Source organism: Electrophorus electricus, chromosome 26, assembly GCF_041902795.1.
Source record: "Electrophorus electricus isolate QZ-2024a chromosome 26, ASM4190279v1, whole genome shotgun sequence".
Taxonomy (NCBI): Eukaryota; Metazoa; Chordata; class Actinopteri; order Gymnotiformes; family Gymnotidae; genus Electrophorus; species Electrophorus electricus.
Genome location: NC_137522.1, coordinates 10,983,617 through 11,005,092, shown reverse-complemented (window position 1 = coordinate 11,005,092; position 21,476 = coordinate 10,983,617). Strand labels below are relative to the sequence as shown.

The window sequence follows — 21,476 nt, the reverse complement described above, 5'->3', positions numbered from 1 at the left end:
TCAAAAAAGAAATTGAATAAATCAGTGAGACCACTCTGGTTTCTTAGCAACGAGCCACAGCAGAGTCCTGCTGTCAAAAAAAGTATCCGTTTCAGTACATTATTTAGTGAGTATGGTGTTAAGTGATAGTTTTACAAATTCATTCATTCATCGTCTAAACCCACTTAATGGTTTGGAGCCTGACAGCACAGGGTGCAGGGTAAAATACAAGTAACAGTGAAGGACCTGTTACATTTTCTTTCTCTTTCAAATCCAACCATTAAGTGCGACAGTTGACAACTTTCATGTTTAAATTACTAATTATCACCCCCCCCCCCCCCAAAAAAAAGAAGGGAATTTGACTCTGCTGTTTACAAATCTTTTTAATCTGCAAACGAAATAAATTTCCAAAAAGACTCATGACGTAAATGATTCAAACCCCTCCCTCACTTGGTTGCCCTAAATTCCTTAAATCATTGTTAAGAGAAGATTAAATTATTAGAGTATTACTACATGTAAATAACGTTTCATGTATCTTATAGCGCATATCTTAGGTCTCACCAGCTCGTGCCACGGGCCGCCACGTTAAAATGAATCACTATTTATTTTAATTTTATAACATAAGTCCGCACTCATACAAATCCGCTTCGTGCCTTTATTAAGCAGTCATATTAACTGTATCACGTCGGGATAATTCACCTTTTAGATTTTAGATTATTAAAATCTGAAAGAGGAAAATTGAGGGTGGGGGTTATATTCTCTTTCAGATTTTACCCAACACTTTAGCGTATCGTACGTGGCCTGTGGTGGACACTCAGAATGGTAATCTTTCTTTCTCAGAGATCAGCCCCACTACCACCAACCGGCCTAACGTGTTTCCTCACGCAGCTCCCGATGGCCAGTCCGTCACTGCAGTAGTCGTGAAGGGCCTCAGTAATAAACCAGGCCGCAAGCGTACGGGCCACGGACCACACCGTAAACGGCTTCCTCTGTAGCCGCTATATAACACTGGCGTAATTCAATACGGGCATTCATAATATAATCAAGTCCAAGAAGTTGGAGACCAGGTTTAGCCAGGCCTATTTAATAACAATGCGATGTGTGTAGCTTGTGTCATATGCACTCTGTAACGATTAGTTCACCGACACCATCCTACATCACGTAACGCTAAACCTGTCCCAGATTCAGACCTCGGGTCTGCAAAGTAGACATAATATAGACATACACGTATATGCAATACAATATATATGCAAGTTTATCTTTTTTTGGGGGGAGGGGGGACGATGTCATTTAGCTAAAGACGCTGCCTGTGTTTGCTAGCCAGCTCCTGGGTTACTATTCTCGTCCAGCGTCTTGTCTCACCAGAGATACCAAGTCTCCACCGCTCTGATTTATTACTCGATCCATCCCACAATGCAGTGTGAGAGGCCGGTAGCCGATTCATGCGAAACACTACAGGTTAACCTGCATCTTTTTGTTATGTTTACACAGCAAAGTTTATACATACAGTGTGCAAGTGCTATTATCCAGTTATTAATGCGTGTCCAGTGATGTCAGCTAGTTCACGTTAGCTTGCTAGCTAGCAAGTGCAGGAATGAAAATCAAATTGATAACGTCGGGGGGGATGTTACCTGAACACTTGCTCCAGTCACTCTGCGGTGTTCTTTGTATTTCTTTTTTTTTCTGTGACTCAGTAAAAATACCTTTTTGTTCAGAATTGGGTTTGTATTTACTCAACCATCAGCTGATAATTATATATCTAGCTGTACAGTGCTGTAAATGAACCTGTCCAATGTCGTGCAGGCAACAGCAGTATAGTGAGGGGTTAAAGCATCGAATGGACTAGCCCATTACCCAGATTGGGGGGGGGGGGATCTATTTTTTAATACACGTAAGTCAAGCATACTCAGGCAAATGTTCTCCATAAAACAGTTGACAGTTTTTGTTCGGATGTTGTACTCTTTTCACAATGTCATATGCATAGTGTCTCTATCTGTCTTTCTCTCTTTTTTATTACATTACAGTAAAATAATTACCTACTACCCATGGTCACTTCTAGGAGAAAGTATTAGCCTTAGACAAACGAACGTTACTATGCCATCCTCTAGTACAGTAGCATTAGAAATTGAATCTCTATAGTTTCCTTTATGCAAACGTAATTAATGCCCGTGGCAGGTCGTTTTGTTTTGTTTTTAATGTGCGCATTTATTTTTTTTGTTTTTATTTTTTGTTTGTAATTTGTTTGGTTTTGGGGGGTTGCATCAATGACTGAATGAATTAATGAATGACACTTCAGACACCTTTTAAAGTTGATTCATTGTATGATAATGATAGGCCTAGGACACACGAATAGTAAGGACCCCTACAATTAAGATTCAGGTCCGTCACAAATGTGCTTGCGATGTTCCCAAAACCACATTCTCAGAGGAATAATAGCAGTTCTTCTGATAGATGGTAGAGTTTCTCACTCCCCCACCGCTATGTGACAAGTAACCAAACACGGGTATGATTATGTATCATAAATATTTATAGAAAGTTGCATGGCTGGGCCTGGTGTCTGTTGCGGCACTTTGATTAGTTTGACCACTGGTTTAAACAGATACTGACAGCTTCTTTACCCATCCAGATGACTGTGGCAATAACAGTATCTATTTAATTCTATATGTATTGCTGTACTTATACGAGCAACCCGAGGGAAACTGAGGGAAAAAAAAAACTTCCTAAAAAGGTATGGAAAGAAAGAACACCACGCTTGTTTTGTTTCCCTCTAGGTGGCGTCAAATAGTGGAAGTATCATCACAAATCACAGATCACATAAATAGACAAAAGCAGGAATAAAAAAGGGAACGATTTCATTGTAACTAGTAATTAATATTAAGTTGAGGCGATGTACATTTTGTCTCTATATCTTAAAAGCCATTAATACGACAGTATAGTTCATCAAGGTTTAGACTACATTTTACCAGATGAACAAGTTCGCCTATTCGTTTTTGTTTTGCTGAGAAAAGACTTGATCAGAACAGAAGTGTCCTGTATAGGCTTAAATGATGTTTTCGCGTAGATGCCGTTGGAAGATCAGTTTCAAAACGGAGTATTGCTTTAAATCTGTATTTCATTTTTTATCCACTAATAGGCGCTATGTTTAAAAAAGGACGCGTCCCATCTTCGATTACGACATATCCGGGTTGCTCATTGGGATTTGTTTGTTTTTATTTTAGCTAGCAAGTGAGTTTTTAGTCAGCAACGATCAGTGACATTCCATTTAGAGTTATGATAACGAACTGACATCCTCAGAAAGTGACACATATGTCATCTAGCAAAAGGACTGATAATGTTTATGACTCTATGAGACAATACGAAGTGTTTACTGTACATAATTAAAAGCTATATAATCGATTCGCTGACGGTGTTGGATACTATTGACAGCTTGCTATCTTACTTGCTAATAGATGCGCGATTGATGCAAGCTATAAACCAAGCAAAAAAAAAAAAAAACAGTTAGCTAGCCAGCCAGCTTTCTGCCTGGACTGGAGACAAGGATTATCGCTTGCTAGCTAGCTAGCTAGCTAACCAAGGACATCTTCTAAATTGCAGTCAGGTTATCATTAATACTCTCAAAACTGATTTTATATCTTTGTCTTCCTCATAATGGGAAACGCTGCTGCCGCAAAGAAAGGCAACGAATTAGAGAGCGGTGAGTACAAAATACTATTTAACCAGCTAACCTAGCTCGGTTTATTAGCTAGCTAAATGTGTAATGTAATGCTGTATTGCGTGGCTTGAGAACATCAGCAGTTAACGTTAGCCAGCCTGGTGTAGTTAACCTAGAGAGCTAACACTACACTCATTCATTTGGGGGTAACGAGTCTGTCGAAATACGTCTTTCTAAACAAGCTAGTTAGGTAAACTTAACTAAGATAGCTGCAGTAGCTAGTTTAGCCGTCTTCACGTTACCTCCTCGGAAATATAACAGTTTACATTGCAGTGGTTTTGTTAACTGGCTAGCTAACTAGCTGGCTAACTTTGCTAGCTGTGCAAACTGTTCAACCACACTCAGCTATTGATGGCTAATCATAATTTATTATATTATCACAACAGATTTAAGTAAAACATTTGCACTTCTTTTCAGCACGTACGTTAGGACGCAAGCTGGGTAAAGCAAAAGAAAATGTGCAGCTTATTACAAATGCAGGAAATTATTTAATCATACCAGCTATGATTGTATGTACTAATACATTTCCTTCATATTGAAAAAAACGTTTGATCACAATCAGATTTCAAACAATTAATAAAATATAAGCCCAATGTTTTGAACCAAATGTCTAACAGTGGCTCGTTGTGATTGACAGACATTTTTATTTTGATGATTAGCACTGTACTAAGTAAATTATCAGTAAAGTCCTTCGGCTGTGGTGGAAATCTATCTAACGGATCTCTTAAATTGCACAAGTGTGTTTGTAATTGCCTAATTGTTTACAAACAGTTTTCTAAATTTTGTCTGAACAGGTAATGTTCAATGGAGACATGGAAGCTAAGGATACTAGCACATGTGTTTTGTTTCCCAAGAATTAAAAACATATTTTCAAGCAACAATTCTGCACCATTTTGAGATCACTGTGTCAGGTCATGTTTATTAACAAAATGTGCTACCTACTAAAATGGACAGTCAATGAATGCTTAAACCTAACAGGACTTTTAATTCAAATTAATTCAATTTATGGGTTGATTTCACATGCATTGTATAGAACAGGATGAGTCAGTCAATGTTTTTTGGAACATACAACACATGTTTTCATATAAAAAATATTGCTGGTCTTTCAAGTGTTAATCTCATCAAAAACTCTCATTCATACACACATGCGCACACATTATGTATGCTCTGCATGCTGAATTTCTTCATTGCAACAGCCATGATTTGATTCAGAAAACCATCAAATAAATATAACTATCAAGACATATGCATATAAATGCATATTTTTCCATTGCTTACTTCATATAATATTCTTCATTCAGTTAAACAATTACTATTTTTTTAGTTGTGAATTTCATAAGTTAACAATTCTTACCCTAGAACGGCATATAAAACGGTCAACAGGTGCTTTTCTGATGTAGACAAACATTCTTTCAGTGGATTTTTATCATAATTCGTCTCTAGTCAACTCAACAGGTCTTCATCACAAAGTAAATGAATAAGGACGGCCAACCTTTCAGTAACTTAGCTGGATAGCTAGATGAAGTGGATTTATCTATGGCATTACATTTCCATAGACATAATTGGCAAAGGCTTGATAGCCTAACTGAAATATATTGATGAGAACAAATTACAACATATGCTTTTATTAAGGACCATATTTGTAGATATCTTATTGGATTGGATTAGGAACATGGAATTCCCATTTAAAAAAAACTGCAGCTTTACATTAGCAGTTTTGTTATATCGTCGTCGTTTTATCATTCTTATTAATGTTTGTCTAAATCTGTGTTGCCATTATGAAATTATTGTCAGTTAAGGGACACCTCTGAATTCTGCCTATTACAAATGTACATTACATGGTTTACATCTACGTTTGTAGCTTTCTAATCTCTGGCTCTAAAATAACTTTTTGTTTGGTGACTCTTGTGGGTCTGTCATGGTACTGATGAAAAACCCTGCTTTTTTCAGGTGATTTGACATGATAATTGAAACCCAGTAAAGGCATTTAGCAGTCAGGGACACTATATGCTCTTGTAAATGTATTGTTATTTTAAATTTTTTATTTTTATTTTTTCAAAATTTTGGTTAATTGATTTTTCTGACTTTCTGGCTACACAATGATTTCCCAGCATTTGAAGATTTGGTGGAAAAAGAACTGCATGCGTCAGGCTGTCAAGTAAATCTCTACCTCAAGTCCTCCAGCCCATTCTATGGTCACTTGACATTTTCGAGTTGTTAAGTTAGTAGAGTGGCTAGTTGAGTTATAAATAATTAGAATACCATACTAAATGTTAGATACTTAATAAAAGCAAAAAATGTCTGGCGATAGCTCGGCAGCTATGAAGCTGTTTATCTTTAACAGGAAGTGTAACTGCGTGTGGTAAGTCAAAGCAGTAGTGCGCTAAGACAAGGCAAGCATCACAAACAGGAAGTCTTTGTCATCCATCAGGGCCTCTAAAAGTGAACTATATTGTGCTTACCAGTTTGTTGGAGGGTGGTTTAGTGCTAAAAAGACGACTGCCAATGGCCCAGGCAAGGAATCCAAGCTTTGGGCAAAATGTGAGCACCAACTCTGCCCTGCAAAGGCTGGACAATTTGGCCAGTCGCTTTTTTAACAAGTATCGCAAAGGAAACCAGGAAAAATCACAAGAAAGTGATGGCCCGCATGTTTCTGAGTACACCATCATTTGGGATGGAGCAAGTAAGTGAGCTGAAAGAGCAAATTTCATATATGAGACTTTAGTGATGATACTGTTTTTGGCACATTTGGTGAAAGAGTGTGACTGCCATCATACATCTAAAGTCAGATCTTGCCATCAGTATGTTTTAGCATATAGGATGTTTTTCATAACTGAAATCAGATTCTCATGCTTTGAATTTAAATTGTATAAATTTGAGTCAAGGTAAAGTGAGCTCAAAAAGCTACCCCCATACTGTTCAGTGGACAACTGAAATGGTGAAAAACATGAAGTGTAAAGTTACGCTTTGTGTTAATCTTTACTTCATGCCTGAGATCATCTTTGCATTACATGTAGCTCAACCTGTTGCATGCAATGGGTTTAATTGCATGCACTTTAAATAGAAATAATTGTTTTCAAAAAAGGTGTAATTTCTGTGTCTTAGGCAAGTCTGTAATCCTGTTGGGTCTTTTTGTCTCTACTTATCTTTCTGTTTGTCTCATATGCATCTCACTATATAAATATATGAATAAAGGTATGAGTGTGCGTTTGTAATTATGTGCACATATATACATGCATACACAAATTCAGGGAGTGTTAGTTGAGAGATGTATTTTTAAATAATTTGGTAGTTGTCGCATTGTTTCTGCGGTTAAGCCAGCACAGTGGTCTAAGCACAAGCAGGAAGACAATTGCGTTTCCTTCTCGTGCAGTCACCGGCCATTACGTTTATCAGTAAGGGAGTTTCAGAATTGATAGTAGGTGAGCAGTGAAGTAGTCCAAGAATTGTCTTCTCTTGGCTGGGTTTTCATTGTGTCCTTCGCAGTGTCTGAAAACTAGACAAATGTCCATAAAGCATTGTCTGCAACGGTATTGTGCCATCATCATGGAAAAAACTACACTTTCTAACATAATCATTCAGTATACATTTTTGTAGATGAAGAGTATTTACAATGTCTAATCCCCTTTTAAATTTTGACATTCTTCTTGTAAAATGCAACCTTTTCTTTCCTCTGTTTTTCCCTCTGCTTTTCATCCTGTGCCCAAATGTACTGGCAAAACTTTTAGAAGCTTTTGGTATGCTCATGTTTCTCAAGCTGCCCAGTGTCTCAGAGAATGTGAGACTACAGTTATAATCATAGCTCATTAACATAAAACATTTATAAAATATATGTACAGTATTGTGCAAAGGACTTAGGCTACCCAAGAAATTATATGCTACTGAATGTAGGAACATTCTAAACACTAATAAAATAAAACATGGAAAAAATCCAACTTGAATGACTTTTTCATTGATATTTATGATGAATCTGGCAGTGTCAGTGACATGAAGTCAGCAGAGCAGTGTTAATTGTATTGCATTCTGAACCTTCAAGCCTAGCTCTTGCTGTCTTTCCTACTTCTGTGTTGGATTTCTCATTGTTGTGTTGTCGACATCACTGTAAATCTGCAAGTCAAGAAGCCATTTGCTCTCTTGTGCAGACAGTAAAAATGATCAACACATTATTGCTGATGCTTTCTTTTTTATGAGCATCTGCAGCAACCTGGCTACTTGCTACTAGATAGCAAACTTTCAATAAATCTCCATCCAGATTCTTGGGTGCTGCATCCAAGATATAGGCATGTGTCTTGCAGTAGGTCCCACTTTTGTCCAACTCATTATATCCTTTCTCAGTTTTTCACATATTTTTATCTTGCATATATGCGAATCTTAAAAGATTTCAGTTACATAGCTTTACAGGGTTAAACCCCAGTGAAGTTTCACTTTGTCACAATCTCTTTGACCATGGGCAGGCATGTTTGATGTCTAGAACAAGTCTGCTTGTGTTGTGGTTTGTGTCTACCTTTGGTTTGCATGTAGACTTTTATATTTAAAAAGTTGCATACCATGTTAGATTGCCTCAGCTGTACTTGTCTATATGTACAGGATTTCTGTTTTCTGTTTTGCTAATAGACATTAAGTACCTCTGCATAATTTTGTCCCTTTTTTAGTGAGATGTGCCAAAATCTTTGGGATGATGCATGCTGGATAGGTTTACTGCAAAGCAGTGCCATCTTTATTAATTTTAATAATATTTTTTCCTCAGTGAAAGAATTTTTAGACAAAGCCAAAGATGAATTCTTGAGGAAATGGGAGTGTCCACTCCAGGTAAGAAGGTTACTTCATTTCAGCATATTCATTTATTTATTTAGTTGTATTTGCAGAATATGTTTTAAAATCTACTTAGCCCACATCCATCTACAAACTCCTGACTGCTCTTCTCTTTGACATCTACAGAGCACAACATGTCTTGATGACTTTGAAAGGCTGAAAACTCTGGGTACAGGTTCTTTTGGGAGAGTTATGTTAGTGAAACATAGAGAAACAGAGCAGTACTATGCTATGAAGATTTTGGACAAGCAAAAAGTGAGTATGCATAAGGAAGCTTTGAATAAAAAGTTAAAAATAAGAAGACAGCGATCTGAGGTTCAGTCAGTTATTAATAATTTTCATGCATTAGAGATGGGCAGCCAATCCAAGCTCCTCGGTTGCACCTCTACAAACAACTCAATTTATACTTTTCCAACGGCTCTGGTCAGTATTCTTAAAAGACATAGAGTGCTATACAAGACAACAGCACACATAGGACAAATAGGGGACACACTTGTTCACAACTTACTGTTCAACCTCCTGTGCGAGGTTGTCTTAGAGGTGTCTGAAATATCCTAAAAGGTTTTGACCCCACAATTTGATTCCACACAGCTTGAAGCCAGCTATGTTTGGAGGCTTAGGTCTGCATAATATTGGGTTTAATCATTGTTTTCTATATGTATAAATCTCTGACTTCATAGCACTTCAGATTGATGACAGTTGTTCAGGAGATGATTCAGTGTATCATGAAGTCTCCATTTTAATCAAGATTAGATTAATTTTAATTTGATTTTGTTGGTATTATTTCAAATCCAGATGCTGATGAATGCTGAAGAGCTAATGCTAGTCATAACTAGTATCCTTTTCCCCATTGCTAGGCAGGTCTGCTCATCTCTTGCCACACATGGCTCTGTCATTGAGCAGCCCTGTAGAGGAAGCATATTGGGCATCTGGATTTAGTGGATGTAGTAAATATTTATGAACATTTTTAATTGAGTGCACATTTCCAAATGTATGCAGTTTGTTCAGATTGCTGTATCACAATGCATTAACCCCTATTCTCTATTTGAGTAATCAACTGAAGTGTCAGTGTCAACATATAAAGAAACTTGGAAAATGTTTGTGTTCAGTAAATCAATTCAGGAAATCAGTAGATAACGTCCGATATGCCCTAGTGTGTAATTCTTGATTTCATCCTTGAATTGCAGAATCATTAGAGCCGTTAGAATTTAATTCAGTGGAAGTTGAATACTAAAGTTTGGCAGTTTTTTGGAACTTATCTATGGGGCTAAACCTTGTGAAACTATTGCCATGACAAATTTATCGGAATTATCTTCTTATAGAAGTGGGCACGCATACATAGAGCTTCTTTGTTAAGAAATGATATTTTTTTATTAAAATAATACTTTAGTATAAATATATTCAGATTGTATTATTTTTATGTCTTAATGACCTGTGCTATTTATAGTAGCTGATAGATACTAGGTATGCTAAAAGCTGGGCATCAGTGGGTGTCAGGTGCTTAGAGATCAGCTTTGTGATGTGGTGAAAATAAATTTTCATTGGCCAAATTCATTGCCATTAATTGATATAACCTTAAATTGTGATAAGTTGCTACTGTGTTTAATTTTGCCTTGTTTTCCTTTTGCCTATTTTAGGTGGTAAAGCTGAAACAAATAGAACACACATTAAATGAGAAAAGAATATTGCAAGCAGTGTCTTTCCCTTTCCTTGTTCGTTTGGTATATGCTTTCAAGGTATGTTGAAGGTTAAGTGTTGGACAGAATCTGTGTCATTGTAGGGTGTATGTGAGCAAAAAGCAGTGGTACTTACAATGACCTTATTGCCTCCATCATTCTGAAAGCAAATTGTTATGCCATTTCCTCTGTCATATACATGCCATATTCTGGCTTTTCAGGACAACTCAAACCTCTATATGGTTATGGAGTATGTCCCTGGTGGAGAGATGTTCTCACATCTAAGACGAATTGGAAGATTTAGGTAAATATCTCAAATTTCAAATTGGAAACTCTACCTTTTGTTGATTTGTCATCCCCCATAGCAGTGATGTCTAAACAATGTTGTGATTTTTGTCTTCACTAGTATTTGTTAACATACTAATATTACATCCTCTGAAACCTACTCTATACCCAAAGCGAGCCACATGCAAGGTTCTTTGCGGCACAGATCGTACTCACGTTTGAGTACCTCCACTCTCTAGACCTAATCTACAGAGACCTGAAGCCTGAGAATCTTCTCATTGATCAACATGGGTATATTCAGGTGCATAAATTATATCCATCTGTATTTTCATCCTATTTTAGGTTAATTCTTTCCTGCTTTAAGTCTAAAGATTTTCATAATGTACAGAATTATAAGTGAATACCCATGTACACATTTTTTATACAGGTCACAGATTTTGGCTTTGCTAAAAGAGTAAAAGGCAGAACTTGGACATTGTGCGGCACACCAGAATACCTGGCTCCAGAGATCATTCTTAGCAAGGTTGAGCTAATAACCCAGTCAACTGGACCATATTTGTATATTCTTAATTCTTTATTAAGTTATTATGTATGTGTTTTCTAGGGCTACAATAAAGCTGTGGATTGGTGGGCTCTCGGTGTTTTGATCTATGAAATGGCAGCAGGCTACCCACCTTTCTTTGCTGACCAGCCCATCCAGATTTATGAGAAAATTGTATCTGGCAAGGTGAAGCGTTAGAAGGCTTTGTGAAATTGTTTAATAGCTGACAAATATTTAATTTTTGCCTTTTTAAACTTCTCCAGTTTTGTGGGGGGTTTTTTATTTGTGAAAATAACTTTCTTACAGGAAAAAAATGTTATTGCTTCACTTTTGTGGTACAAATTAGACAAAATTACATTTCTGCTCCAAAAATAATTTCCATCTTTCATCTGCAGGTGAGATTTCCCTCTCATTTCAGTTCAGACCTAAAGGACCTGCTGAGGAATCTGCTTCAGGTTGACCTCACAAAGCGCTTTGGCAATCTAAAAAATGGGGTCAATGACATTAAAAATCATAAGTGGTTTGCTACAACAGATTGGATTGCCATTTATGAGAAGAAGGTATGTCCTGTTGAATATTAACAGGGTCTGAGTTTACTACAATTACATTTACAATTTTCTTTCTCAATAATTTCTTATATTGCAAAACATAATTCTAACAGTCAATCCAAAATGTTAATTTTTCTTTTCGGGTCGGTCACTGTTAATTTTCAGGTGGAGGCACCCATCATACCAAAGTGCAGAGGGCCAAGTGACACAAGCAACTTTGATGATTATGATGAGGAGGAAATCCGGATCTCAGAAACGGAAAAGTGTGCAAAGGAATTCTTAGAGTTTTAGTGAGAGGGTACTCAAAGGGCTCTAGCATAATTGGGATATTCTTTGGGGGTTTTTTTGTTTGTTTTTTTGCACTCCTTCAAAGGTGAGAGTGAAGCTGTGACCATCATGTGTGTTTAAATTGTCTCACATTTCCTCATCCCATGAGGCTGGGAGAAATTCATGAGTGCCATGATCTGTGTAGTTATACACAGGCAGGCAGTGCAGTTTCTCTTTAGGGATGCCACACAAAGCACCCTTAGTTTTTTGTGTTCTGTTTTGAAATATGTCATAAATTTTCAAGATTATTGTATTCTTCCTGTTATTCTAAAATATTATTATGATTATGATTATTATTATTATTATTTGATATTTATGAAAAGGGAAGAGGCCAGTTACTCTGATTTGTGGTGAAGCAGATGTATTAATTTTAGTCTGTGAAAATGCACTTTTAAGGATTGGTGCTGCTTGTTCTTGCCAGCAACATATTTTGTCTGTTACCTGTTAATTCAGTTTTTTTTATTTTTTAAGATTCATGTTGTACCACAGATGTCTCACCCCTGAATGTATGTGTATGTCTCTGTGTCTGCATATACATGGCACGCACACAGACGTTGGAGGAAGTGTGCATGTGTGTGAATGGATGTATGTAGAGGGGGGAAAAAAACTGTTGTAAGAGGTGATTTTATTATTATTTTTTATCTGCTAAGTACACAATACTAGGCAAGGCGCACACATGGCAAATCCCAACTATTAGGTCAGTACATTTCAGTAATGTTACATAATATATGTTACTGCAAGCAAGGTTCTAGAAGATTATTGATTATTTCTGATAAAAGATTAATACACCAGCATGAATATGACAGGCTTTTACTCTCTGAAGGCATGTCACCTGGTTTCAGTGCAACTGCAACTTGTTTAAATTATTCTGGAATAAATTGTCCATGGGTTTTATACACTTTGATTTAGGGTTTTTTCTTTCTTTCTCTTCTTTTTCTTTGTAATTTACATTCCCATCTATATTGTTTATTTCATCAATTCAACCAAAATGCAGTTGTAACTAGTGTGTACAGCCAAACAGTAGTTATAAAGTGGCGGTTACATTCAGCACAAAACCATTTGCTGACTGGATGGTCAGCTCTTTGGTGATGTTAATTATTCCATGTTTCAATTTCTTTATGAATCTATCGATCCTTTCAAAAGATGGCTTATAAATGTAATGTTCTATTTGTCAAGTTGGCCTAACAAAGAAGGCAGTGTATTTTTAATTTATTGGAATGTTTAGTACTTGACACTCCCAAAAACAATATTTAAAGGTAATAATTTAGTATTTCACTTGTCAGTGTGGGCTGTAGTATGCAATGTCTATGTATTTAGTTTTTGTATGATAATTTGCACAATGTCATTTAGAAAGCTGCCCCTTCCCCACATTATTACATGTATTTTTAAGGGATGTGTACACCTCTTCGCTGTAGCATATTTTATGTATCAAATGATATGTCACTGTTATGAATAAACGAAAATGCTTTGTAATTGAAAGTTACATTTTTTAAATACCTCTTGCTCTGTCTGGACTGGGGCATTTGTTGGTGGTTTAGTTTTTTCCTAAACAATTTTTTTTAATGCGTATCCTTATAAAATATTTCTCATGGGGAACACCACGGTTAGCCTAATTTTATAGGCTTACAGAACAACTGGACATGGACATGCAGGATGTCATTTTCTCGAAAACTGCATAGACCTAGCATGGCGCTCACAGAGCATGAGTCTCGGGTCTGCATTCTATATAGTGCCAAGAAATCGAAAACTGCATAGTCTAGTGTGTGCTAGTTAGTTACAGCTCACTAAAATGAGAAGATGTGTCATTAACTAGTGGTTTTCCATAAAACGATTAAGCCTAGTTCTTACCAAATTGAGCTGCCGTTTTAAGGAAACTACCAGACCCACAATTCAATATGTACGCGCAACCAATCCTACACGTGCGATTGGTTGACCATACCATCTACGTAATAGGCTTTTGCCGGAAGGAAAGTAGGATTGTGTCAAATTTAGCTGAGCTACGAGAGACATCATATCCTATTGATATAGTCGTGATACTCTAAATCGAAAAGGTATGTGTTTTCTATAGCAGCATTTGTTATTGTTTTATGATTTAATGTACTTTTAAGTAGAGGGGTAGCTAGGTAACGTGAATAACCATTTAAGTTTAATTAGCTATTTAGCTAATATAGCTTCCGTTGTTACTGTAGCTAATCATCCAGCAATAAAGCAAATATAGCTAGCTAGCTCGCTAGCTCTCTAACATCGTTTTTCGTGTATTTCTCAGCCAGGTAGCCAGCTGGTTCACAGTTATAACGTTTTTACAAATGGCTTCCATAGCGTTTTGCATGGCTTATTGTATGTTATTTTTTCAGTTAATGCAAACCCATAAAAAGTTGGTTTGCTTGTCACGTGGGTGTTCATTGCAAAACTAATCACATAGCTAGGTTATCTTGCGAAGTAATTCCATTTTGACATTTGCTAGCTAGCTAGCTAGCAAGATACCTAGACACCAGTCAGCATCGTATTGCAGAAAGAGTTATGGTACTTTTTAAGACTTATCCATGCCGTGTTTTGATTTTGCACGCGATCCCAATATGTTACTTACGTGCTTGTTCTGGCAAAGTAAAATAGTGCTGCTTGCATTATGTAGCTATATTTCGGTCCCACGATATTTCCGGTTTATCCATTCAATCAGCCACTTTCAGGACGTGTAAATACACTAAAGGCTTACATTTGTTGTTATAGTCTGTCTGCTTGTTTAGCGTCCCCCCTGTGGTACACTTACTACGACGCCAAAAATGTCACCTTGATGTCCATATCAACGACGTTTCTACCGATCCCAGTGATGTAGGGCTATAATACACTGCACAGATCTTTTCTATACCATAAATCAGTACTCTATATTACGGAACTGTTTCTTTGACTTTAGGGTTAAACTCACTCTTCGACACTCCTGCCAACTAAGGAAACCTAGAAAACAATGCCACTGATGGGGGAGAGCCTACCATGAGGTTTGAGCTGAGAACATCAAATGAGGCACTGCGTTCATCATTGACAACTAGGTAGACGGTCATGTTACTTCTTGATCACTTTCTTTTAACTAATGCACATGCACACACGCAAACACGGATCTTAGAAAAGGATCTGAGCTCGCCTGACCCAGTTTAACATGCAGCCTAAAGCCTGAAACCATGAAGCCAATGAAAGAATTTAATTATTTTAATGCAGAATTGTTTAGTGTTTTAGTGAGCATTCAACTATAGCATGTGAGAGAAACTATAGCTTTGTATTTCCACTCCCAGCTTTTTTCAACAACTGTACTTCTGTTCAAATGTGTTGCTAAGCAATCAGATGGTGTCAATATGTCAATTGAGAATATGTATATAATTGACTTGAGATATTTAGATTACATTGTATATCAGTTGCAGTTAACATTCTTTCCTGCAATAGGTTTTGCAATGTCCTTTTCATTCTTAAATCTGCATTGTGTAAGAAGTGTTTTGGCCTTTGCAGTAGTTGCTAAGATACCCTGTTTTGTAAGATTGGAGATCTGTACTAGTAGTTAAAATTAGCTCTGAGAAGTCCACGTATAGAGACCAGCATTGCCTTAAATGGCTGACCAATTCACACAGCATAGATGCTACTGTTTATAAAGAAAACTTTGTTACATTTAGCATGTCATTGCATGGTTTACAGATGCGTTGAGCATATTAAGTCAGGCCTAATTTTGCTAATTAGTTGGTGAGTGCAGAGTGCAGCACATGTCATAGACCTTGTTCCTGGGACAAAGGGATGCTGTCAATGTTGAATCCAGGCAACTTGGTAATAGGCTGTTTGTGTTTTCTAGCTGTCATGGAAACCAAGGCAAATGGCTCAATGGACACAAAAAGGTATGTAATAAGTTGGGACTCTCCTTCCAGCTATCTAGCCTGACAAGAATCTGCTTTCTTTAATGTGTTTTTTTTTTTTGGGGGGGGGGGGGGGGGTTCCTTGTTTCTGCTTGAAGTGTGAACTTGTATGTCAGACAATTCGGGTTAAAGGTTAAAAGACCGTTAGATGGCAGGACTGTTACTGTACAAGTGTATGATCGTGTTTAAAAGAATGGGCTATTTTGTATTAACTTAATTCCAAGGTGAGCACAAACAATGGGACAAATGAAGGATATTAAAAGATAAATGACAAGTATCATTCAGTTCATTTGATGCCCCCCTAAACTGTTGTGATCTTCTCTCCATAAATAACTGAAGTTACCTATTCACCACAAAAGTAAATCATTCAGGGTTTGTTCTGGCATGTTTGCATTTTAAAGTTATTTTTTATCATGGTTTCAGTAAGGTCAGTAAGCTGCCAGATTTCTTACATGTGGTGATTATTTTTTGTTGTTTACACAGTAATTATTAAAGAAAATGGCTTGTGAAGTCTCATCACTTTAACATAGGCTATTGGTGTTCCATCTGTTCACCAGTTCGGTGGAGAATGGGCAGCTTCCAGATCCTGCTCACTGGGCTGTAGCAGATGTAGTCAATTATTTTAAAGCTACTGGATTTGAAGAGCAAGCCAATGCCTTCCAGGATCAGGTATAGTAGCAATAATTATTGTCTACATTGTTTTTGCTTGGATTTGTCTTTTAAATTTTTAAGATCGGATTTTGTAATGGTTGATTCATTCTTGCATCACTTTTATGAAAAGTGGGGTGGATGATCTTATGGGCAGCATTAGTGATGGGGTGGGCAGGGATTAGGTCACTGTCCTGTTTTAGTATTTACTGCATTATTAACTGCATTCTGTATCCCATGACCTCAACCAAAGACGTTTCCATCTGCAGGAAATCGATGGCAAATCTCTTTTGCTAATGACTCGTAATGACGTTCTGACTGGACTTTCGATAAAACTGGGCCCTGCACTGAAGATCTACGAATACCATGTGAAGCCACTTCAGACCCAGCACTTGAAAAGCAATGCTTCATAGCACTTGGGACGGGCCAGCCCCTTGGAAGACAATCATGCCATGGAACAGCAGGGTAACTGCAGACTGGAAAAGACCACGTTCTCACATGCATTTTATGCATCCTTGTGGGCAAAGAAACAAGAAACTAATGTGAATTTGTCTTTCGCAGTCTGAAATAGCTGAACAGGTACATGTTTGTCACAATGATTTTATGTTTACCGAATTTGAATGGTGTTATAATTGAAATTTCTTTTAAAAAATATTGACTCCTTTTGTGAACTTGTACATATGTCAGAATTCATTATTCAATATTGTTTGCAATTTTTAAAGATTTTAATTGTAATAATGATTGTGTGAATGTGTCTGGCAGTAAGATTATAAACACTATTGTTTAAGATGTAGCTAGGTAAGGCGTACTTTTTCAGAGAATTTAACTGGGAGCTACATTATTGGGCTGTACATATAAGGAAAAATAGAGGAAGGGGGTTTTAATTTATTTGTTTTGTTAGTGCTTGATTCTTTTTCTCCTTAAAGATACTTAAGTCATGAATAGTTCCAGTTAGGTTACAGCGCATATGATTGTGTATGGCTCCGAAAACTAACCACCCTACAGTTGTGTGTTGTTTTATTAAAGTCTTATTTAAACATCTTATACTAAGGAGTCTCATAAAACAGTATAACAGAGACTGGTAACTAAATAAATTCAGGTTCCTTTTTGCATTTGTTTGGAAGATGATGAGCTTGATTGATTCAAATCCAGTCACTAAATGGTTTTATGTCTGTTTCACCATAAGGTTCATAAAGTGATGATTAATTTTGAAGATATGGTTCCTGAATTTGTTTGCTGACTTGGTGAAATACCTGTCTTGATGTTGAACTGAAAATACCAGTTATGTGTCAGTTCATGACCAGTGGTGCTTATGCAGCTGAGGGGACATTGTGTTCACTTAGACAGTCTTTTGCACAGTGTCCATTCAAAATCTGTCTTGCAATAGAGGACTGAGTTGTATGTGAGAAATTTGCAATAAATTGCTTGAATCAAAAAAGGCACTGATTCAACTGTAAATCTTAGTCAACTATTCATAAAAGTGATTATAACAGCTCACAAGCCTAATATTTAATCATGACAAAGACTTTTTAAGATATGTGAGAGAATGACCAAATGATGCCTTTTATGTAACTGCTGTAGAGCTCCCTTGCACCTAATATGCGGTGCCCTAAAACATTAGACATTTAACTTTCATTTTACCTATGCTGTAAATCAGTTGTGTAGGTATCTGCATGAATGCCTACATATTGCCTCATGCCGCATTATATAAAAAATGAAAGTAAAATTTCCATTTCGATCACTATATGTTAAATTCCATTTCATTTTTATATGTACATTTTAGAAGTACCTAATTTTGGGTCCCTAACTAACATACCTTTAAAGTGGCAAGCTATCCAAAGAAAATATTGGTTCTGTTTCTTTTAACACCAAGGCATCTAAATCTGTTTTGTAAAACATATAATTCATACCCAGTCCTCACAACACTGTCTAGTGATGTAAATATACTTACTCTAATTTTGTTTATTATTGCAACTATTTATTATATGGGAAAAATATTTGTCGCAGTCACTGCATTCAACTACAACTTGATAAAGGTTTGAGAGTGTCATTTTAAATATTTATTTATTTTTATTGACTTATTTTGGGGAAAACGGTGGTGTGTATACTGTATGGGGTAAATAAGTCTTTGTTCCTTTTTTTTAATTTTTATTTTTTATTAAACTTGTGTGAATGCCATTTTCTGTGGATTCCTCATGTCTCTGGTTGGTTTCACAGTTTAGCCCGTGACTTCCTTCGCACAGTCCCTGTGATGTTGCCCGCAGGGCTATCCAGAGGTAGAAGAACCTGTAAGAGACAAACAGAAATTAAGTTTTAACACTTCTCAGCACTCTTGGGGACAAGTTTTATTTCCACATTTTTTGCTTATAGCACTGTGTCTAAAACAAAACCATATTGTTCAGTTACTGTGGTCTCCAAGGAGCAGATATTTCATATACCGATTTATACTTTATACTTTCATTGTATTTTTAATTGTACTTAATTGTACAGTAGGTTGCAGAATTGGTTATCCTTGTTGATTTTTAGATTTTGCATAAACTATCTAAAACATCCTACCAGCTAAGAAAACTTTGCTTCTCTGCTTTGTAGGAATGTTTTAGTAAACTAACCTCATCCATGTTGGAGATCCCCATTTTTGTCATGTCAATTGTAAAGTAATGCTGGTTTGGCATGACTATTTCAATCTCCTCGATCTGTTAAATAAGATGCATGGCGTAACGGTTTAAATGACTTTGTGCATATTTAAAGTGTTAAAATATCTGATTTGTATTATTGATATTACATAAATCCAACTTGCCTCTGGTAACCTGTCAAGAACAAGAACTTGTGTATCATACAGAGTCTTCTGAACAGAAGGTGAATATTCCCCACGGTCATAAGGCCCAGCAAACTTCTCAATGATGGTATCTTTCACCATGTTCCTGCAGAGACAGTACAAAGTGTAACAATCTAACACCTATATTATTAATCCTGTACAAATGTTCCTTATTTCTTTATTTTTGGTTACCATGTAGTGTCAAACGGCACACCCCAGTGCTTATTGTAGCGCCATTTAGCATACACAGAGGTACAGAAGAACCTGTCTCTGACCTCCTGTAGGGTGGTGAAGCGATCTTTGAGGAAGCCCTCAAAACCTGACTGTGTAGTCTTCAGAACCTTCATGTCTCTGATCCCACTGTGAATCACTGGGTTCCCTGGAGGTTTGCACAGCAACTATAAGTGGGTGAGCCTTTTAATTTTCTATTAAATGTAGATATTTTTGGCACCATAAACCTAATTGTATGGTCATTAAGTGAGTAGGGTGTGTTGAATTAGTGGGTGTTTCACTCACCATTTAGATACTGTTCTACCTCGCAGAAGTGCCAAAATTCTGGAGAGAATATAAAGGCATGAGCATGCATAGTGCCATTCTGCAAAACAGATGTTGACAATGAATCATAAGCTCAAAACTCATCACCGCTGGCAAGAGACATCAGTATTGGAAATTGTTCCTAAGACAGTGATACCTTTTCCAGCCTTTTCCAAGGAGCTTCCTCAATGTTGACCTTTGCTCGTGCAACATGCTTAAAAGCTGTCAAGAAGTGGTTGCAGATGTCCAGGCCAAAGCCCTCAATAGTTTTAACCTATCAAAAATGAAGCTGTGGATAACTCCATCCATTGTGTAACTTCAGTCCCAGATAGTTTGTTATAACAACATAGATTCACCCCACCCCTAAAAAATACTATATTAGTTTTAGTACAACATATTAGGTATCTATTCTTTATGAGAATAGAGCTTGTGTAAAAAAAAAAACCTTCATCACTTTCCTGCACAATCCTATGCCAATATTTAGTTTAGACTTTTTTTTTTGCATGTAACTTATCCAGGGTCAGTAAAACCTTCTATACAACATCGGATGTCTGTCATTTTTCTTTTAAATCCAGTGATCTTAAACACATAATAAAATCAGTGCTGAAATAAGTATTACAGCTTTGGCTTAACTGCATGAATTAATTACTAATGAATTAGTTACTTAATCACTAATTAGTTTTCCTGAGTCTCAAAATGTTACACCTACTCCCTTTAGCTTGGCCAGTGCATGGACTGTGTTCTTGATCGTGTCTGTAGGGATTATGTCTGAATTGTCTCCGGTCAGGTAGTCTTTGAGAGAATTCAGCGTCAGCTGGACGTCTGCTTTCAGCTCAGTTATGTAGTGGTAAGTCCCCTCCCTCCGGATATACATAACCTTCACTAGGTTCTTCCCGTAACCTGTCCTTACAAACTCCACATTCTGTGAAAATATTTTAAAGTCAAAGCATTGATTTACAAATATTAAATTAAAATTTAAATATTGTAGTATCTCAACAAAGATGCTTGCGGTGTAAGTTTGAATAACAGTCTATAAGCAAAAATATTTATACCTGATTTGAGGTAGCCATATTTTTTCAAACGGGTGCTCAGAGTGTGTGTTCCTTTACCCTTCAGAACTTCACCACTAGTAGAGCTAGGTGGGGGTCAGAGGATTATATTAAGGGGGTGTTGTCTTCTGTGTATTTTGCATTTCGCAATGGGTCCAACAGGTCATGTCAGTGTCCGGGACTGTACTGGTTTAAAATGTATGCATTCACCACGACAATAAGATCTGCATGCCGCTTATGTGGGGGAAAGGATAACAGCCTGGGTACAGCACAGTGTAGTGTTGTAATAGCGCCCATGAATCCATGTACTATTTCACTGTCCTTTATTGTACTACCCTGAAAGATTTAAGATCAAACACCTTTAATTTTTCATCAGCTCTCTTAACTTATGAACATTCATTAGCATTAACATTAATTTTAATAGCAATCTGAAATGCCCTAGTTTTTCAGTAAATGGAAGCTAATATTTATGGTAATAGTGGTGTTAGATTTATTTTTAACATCTAAACTTTCAACCTTTCATGTGAAGCAAGTTCAGAGGTGCCTAGCTCTGTTCTTTCAGATATACAGCCCTACAGGGCTCAGCTCCAGCTTTAATCCAACATGCACGGTTCAGTTAACTGAAGCTTCAGCCAAGTGTGTTTGCACTAAACTCTTAAG

General features: G+C 36.8%; 4 protein-coding genes across 11 annotated transcripts in view; 2 read left to right on the top strand and 2 right to left on the bottom strand.

The window, feature by feature from the left end:
• ttll7 (tubulin tyrosine ligase-like family, member 7) overlaps positions 1-1,778 on the bottom strand; it is a 45,976-nt gene extending 44,198 nt beyond the window's left edge. For all 5 annotated transcript variants that reach the window (XR_014120070.1, XM_081708343.1, XM_081708342.1 and 2 more), the window contains exon 1: positions 1,611-1,778. The gene's annotated coding sequence lies outside the window, so the exon portion shown is untranslated. The remainder of the gene's footprint in view (positions 1-1,610) is intronic.
• A 1,384-nt stretch (positions 1,779-3,162) lies between these two features.
• Positions 3,163-13,353, top strand: prkacba (protein kinase, cAMP-dependent, catalytic, beta a). 3 transcript variants are annotated; one of them, XM_081708375.1, is made up of 11 exons: positions 3,165-3,673; positions 4,486-6,374; positions 8,439-8,500; positions 8,630-8,758; positions 10,141-10,239; positions 10,401-10,483; positions 10,639-10,765; positions 10,892-10,987; positions 11,069-11,191; positions 11,401-11,565; positions 11,719-13,353. In XM_081708375.1, the coding sequence occupies exons 2-11, from the start codon at positions 6,197-6,199 to the stop codon at positions 11,842-11,844; spliced, it is 1,188 nt and encodes a 395-aa protein (XP_081564501.1). In that variant the 5' UTR covers positions 3,165-3,673; positions 4,486-6,196; the 3' UTR covers positions 11,845-13,353. The 3 variants fall into 3 exon arrangements, with proteins under 3 accessions (XP_081564502.1, XP_081564501.1, XP_026873190.2); XM_081708376.1 differs by lacking the exon at positions 10,892-10,987 and having other exon boundaries at positions 3,163-3,673; XM_027017389.3 differs by lacking the exon at positions 4,486-6,374 and having other exon boundaries at positions 3,166-3,673.
• A 453-nt stretch (positions 13,354-13,806) lies between these two features.
• samd13 (sterile alpha motif domain containing 13) lies at positions 13,807-18,596 on the top strand. Of its 2 annotated transcripts, XM_081708602.1 has the most exons (6): positions 13,902-13,931; positions 14,608-14,709; positions 14,792-14,924; positions 15,710-15,752; positions 16,328-16,439; positions 16,688-18,596. In XM_081708602.1, the coding sequence occupies exons 4-6, from the start codon at positions 15,715-15,717 to the stop codon at positions 16,829-16,831; spliced, it is 294 nt and encodes a 97-aa protein (XP_081564728.1). In that variant the 5' UTR covers positions 13,902-13,931; positions 14,608-14,709; positions 14,792-14,924; positions 15,710-15,714; the 3' UTR covers positions 16,832-18,596. The 2 variants fall into 2 exon arrangements, with proteins under 2 accessions (XP_026873138.1, XP_081564728.1); XM_027017337.3 differs by lacking the exon at positions 14,608-14,709 and having other exon boundaries at positions 13,807-13,931.
• uox (urate oxidase) lies at positions 18,466-20,889 on the bottom strand. The gene is made up of 8 exons (XM_027017338.3): positions 20,820-20,889; positions 20,477-20,689; positions 19,925-20,041; positions 19,750-19,828; positions 19,426-19,612; positions 19,216-19,339; positions 19,028-19,111; positions 18,466-18,704 (listed from the first exon to the last, which is right to left on the bottom strand). The coding sequence occupies exons 1-8, from the start codon at positions 20,835-20,837 to the stop codon at positions 18,630-18,632; spliced, it is 897 nt and encodes a 298-aa protein (XP_026873139.1). The 5' UTR covers positions 20,838-20,889; the 3' UTR covers positions 18,466-18,629.
• Positions 20,890-21,476: the final 587 nt, after the last annotated feature.

Coding starts and splice junctions, on each gene's coding strand:
- prkacba (XM_081708375.1), top strand. CDS start 6,197: ATGGCCCAGGCAAGGAATCCAAGCTTTGGGCAAAATGTGAGCACCAAC. Junction 10,240..10,400: donor GTTTGGTATATGCTTTCAAG/GTATGTTGAAGG, acceptor CTGGCTTTTCAG/GACAACTCAAACCTCTATAT. Junction 10,766..10,891: donor ATCAACATGGGTATATTCAG/GTGCATAAATTA, acceptor TTTTTTATACAG/GTCACAGATTTTGGCTTTGC.
- uox (XM_027017338.3), bottom strand. Junction 19,340..19,425: donor GTGCCGTTTGACACTACATG/GTAACCAAAAAT, acceptor CTGTCTCTGCAG/GAACATGGTGAAAGATACCA. Junction 19,112..19,215: donor TTCTTGACAGGTTACCAGAG/GCAAGTTGGATT, acceptor CTTATTTAACAG/ATCGAGGAGATTGAAATAGT.
- samd13 (XM_027017337.3), top strand. CDS start 15,715: ATGGAAACCAAGGCAAATGGCTCAATGGACACAAAAAG. Junction 15,753..16,327: donor GGCTCAATGGACACAAAAAG/GTATGTAATAAG, acceptor TCTGTTCACCAG/TTCGGTGGAGAATGGGCAGC. Junction 16,440..16,687: donor CCAATGCCTTCCAGGATCAG/GTATAGTAGCAA, acceptor TTCCATCTGCAG/GAAATCGATGGCAAATCTCT.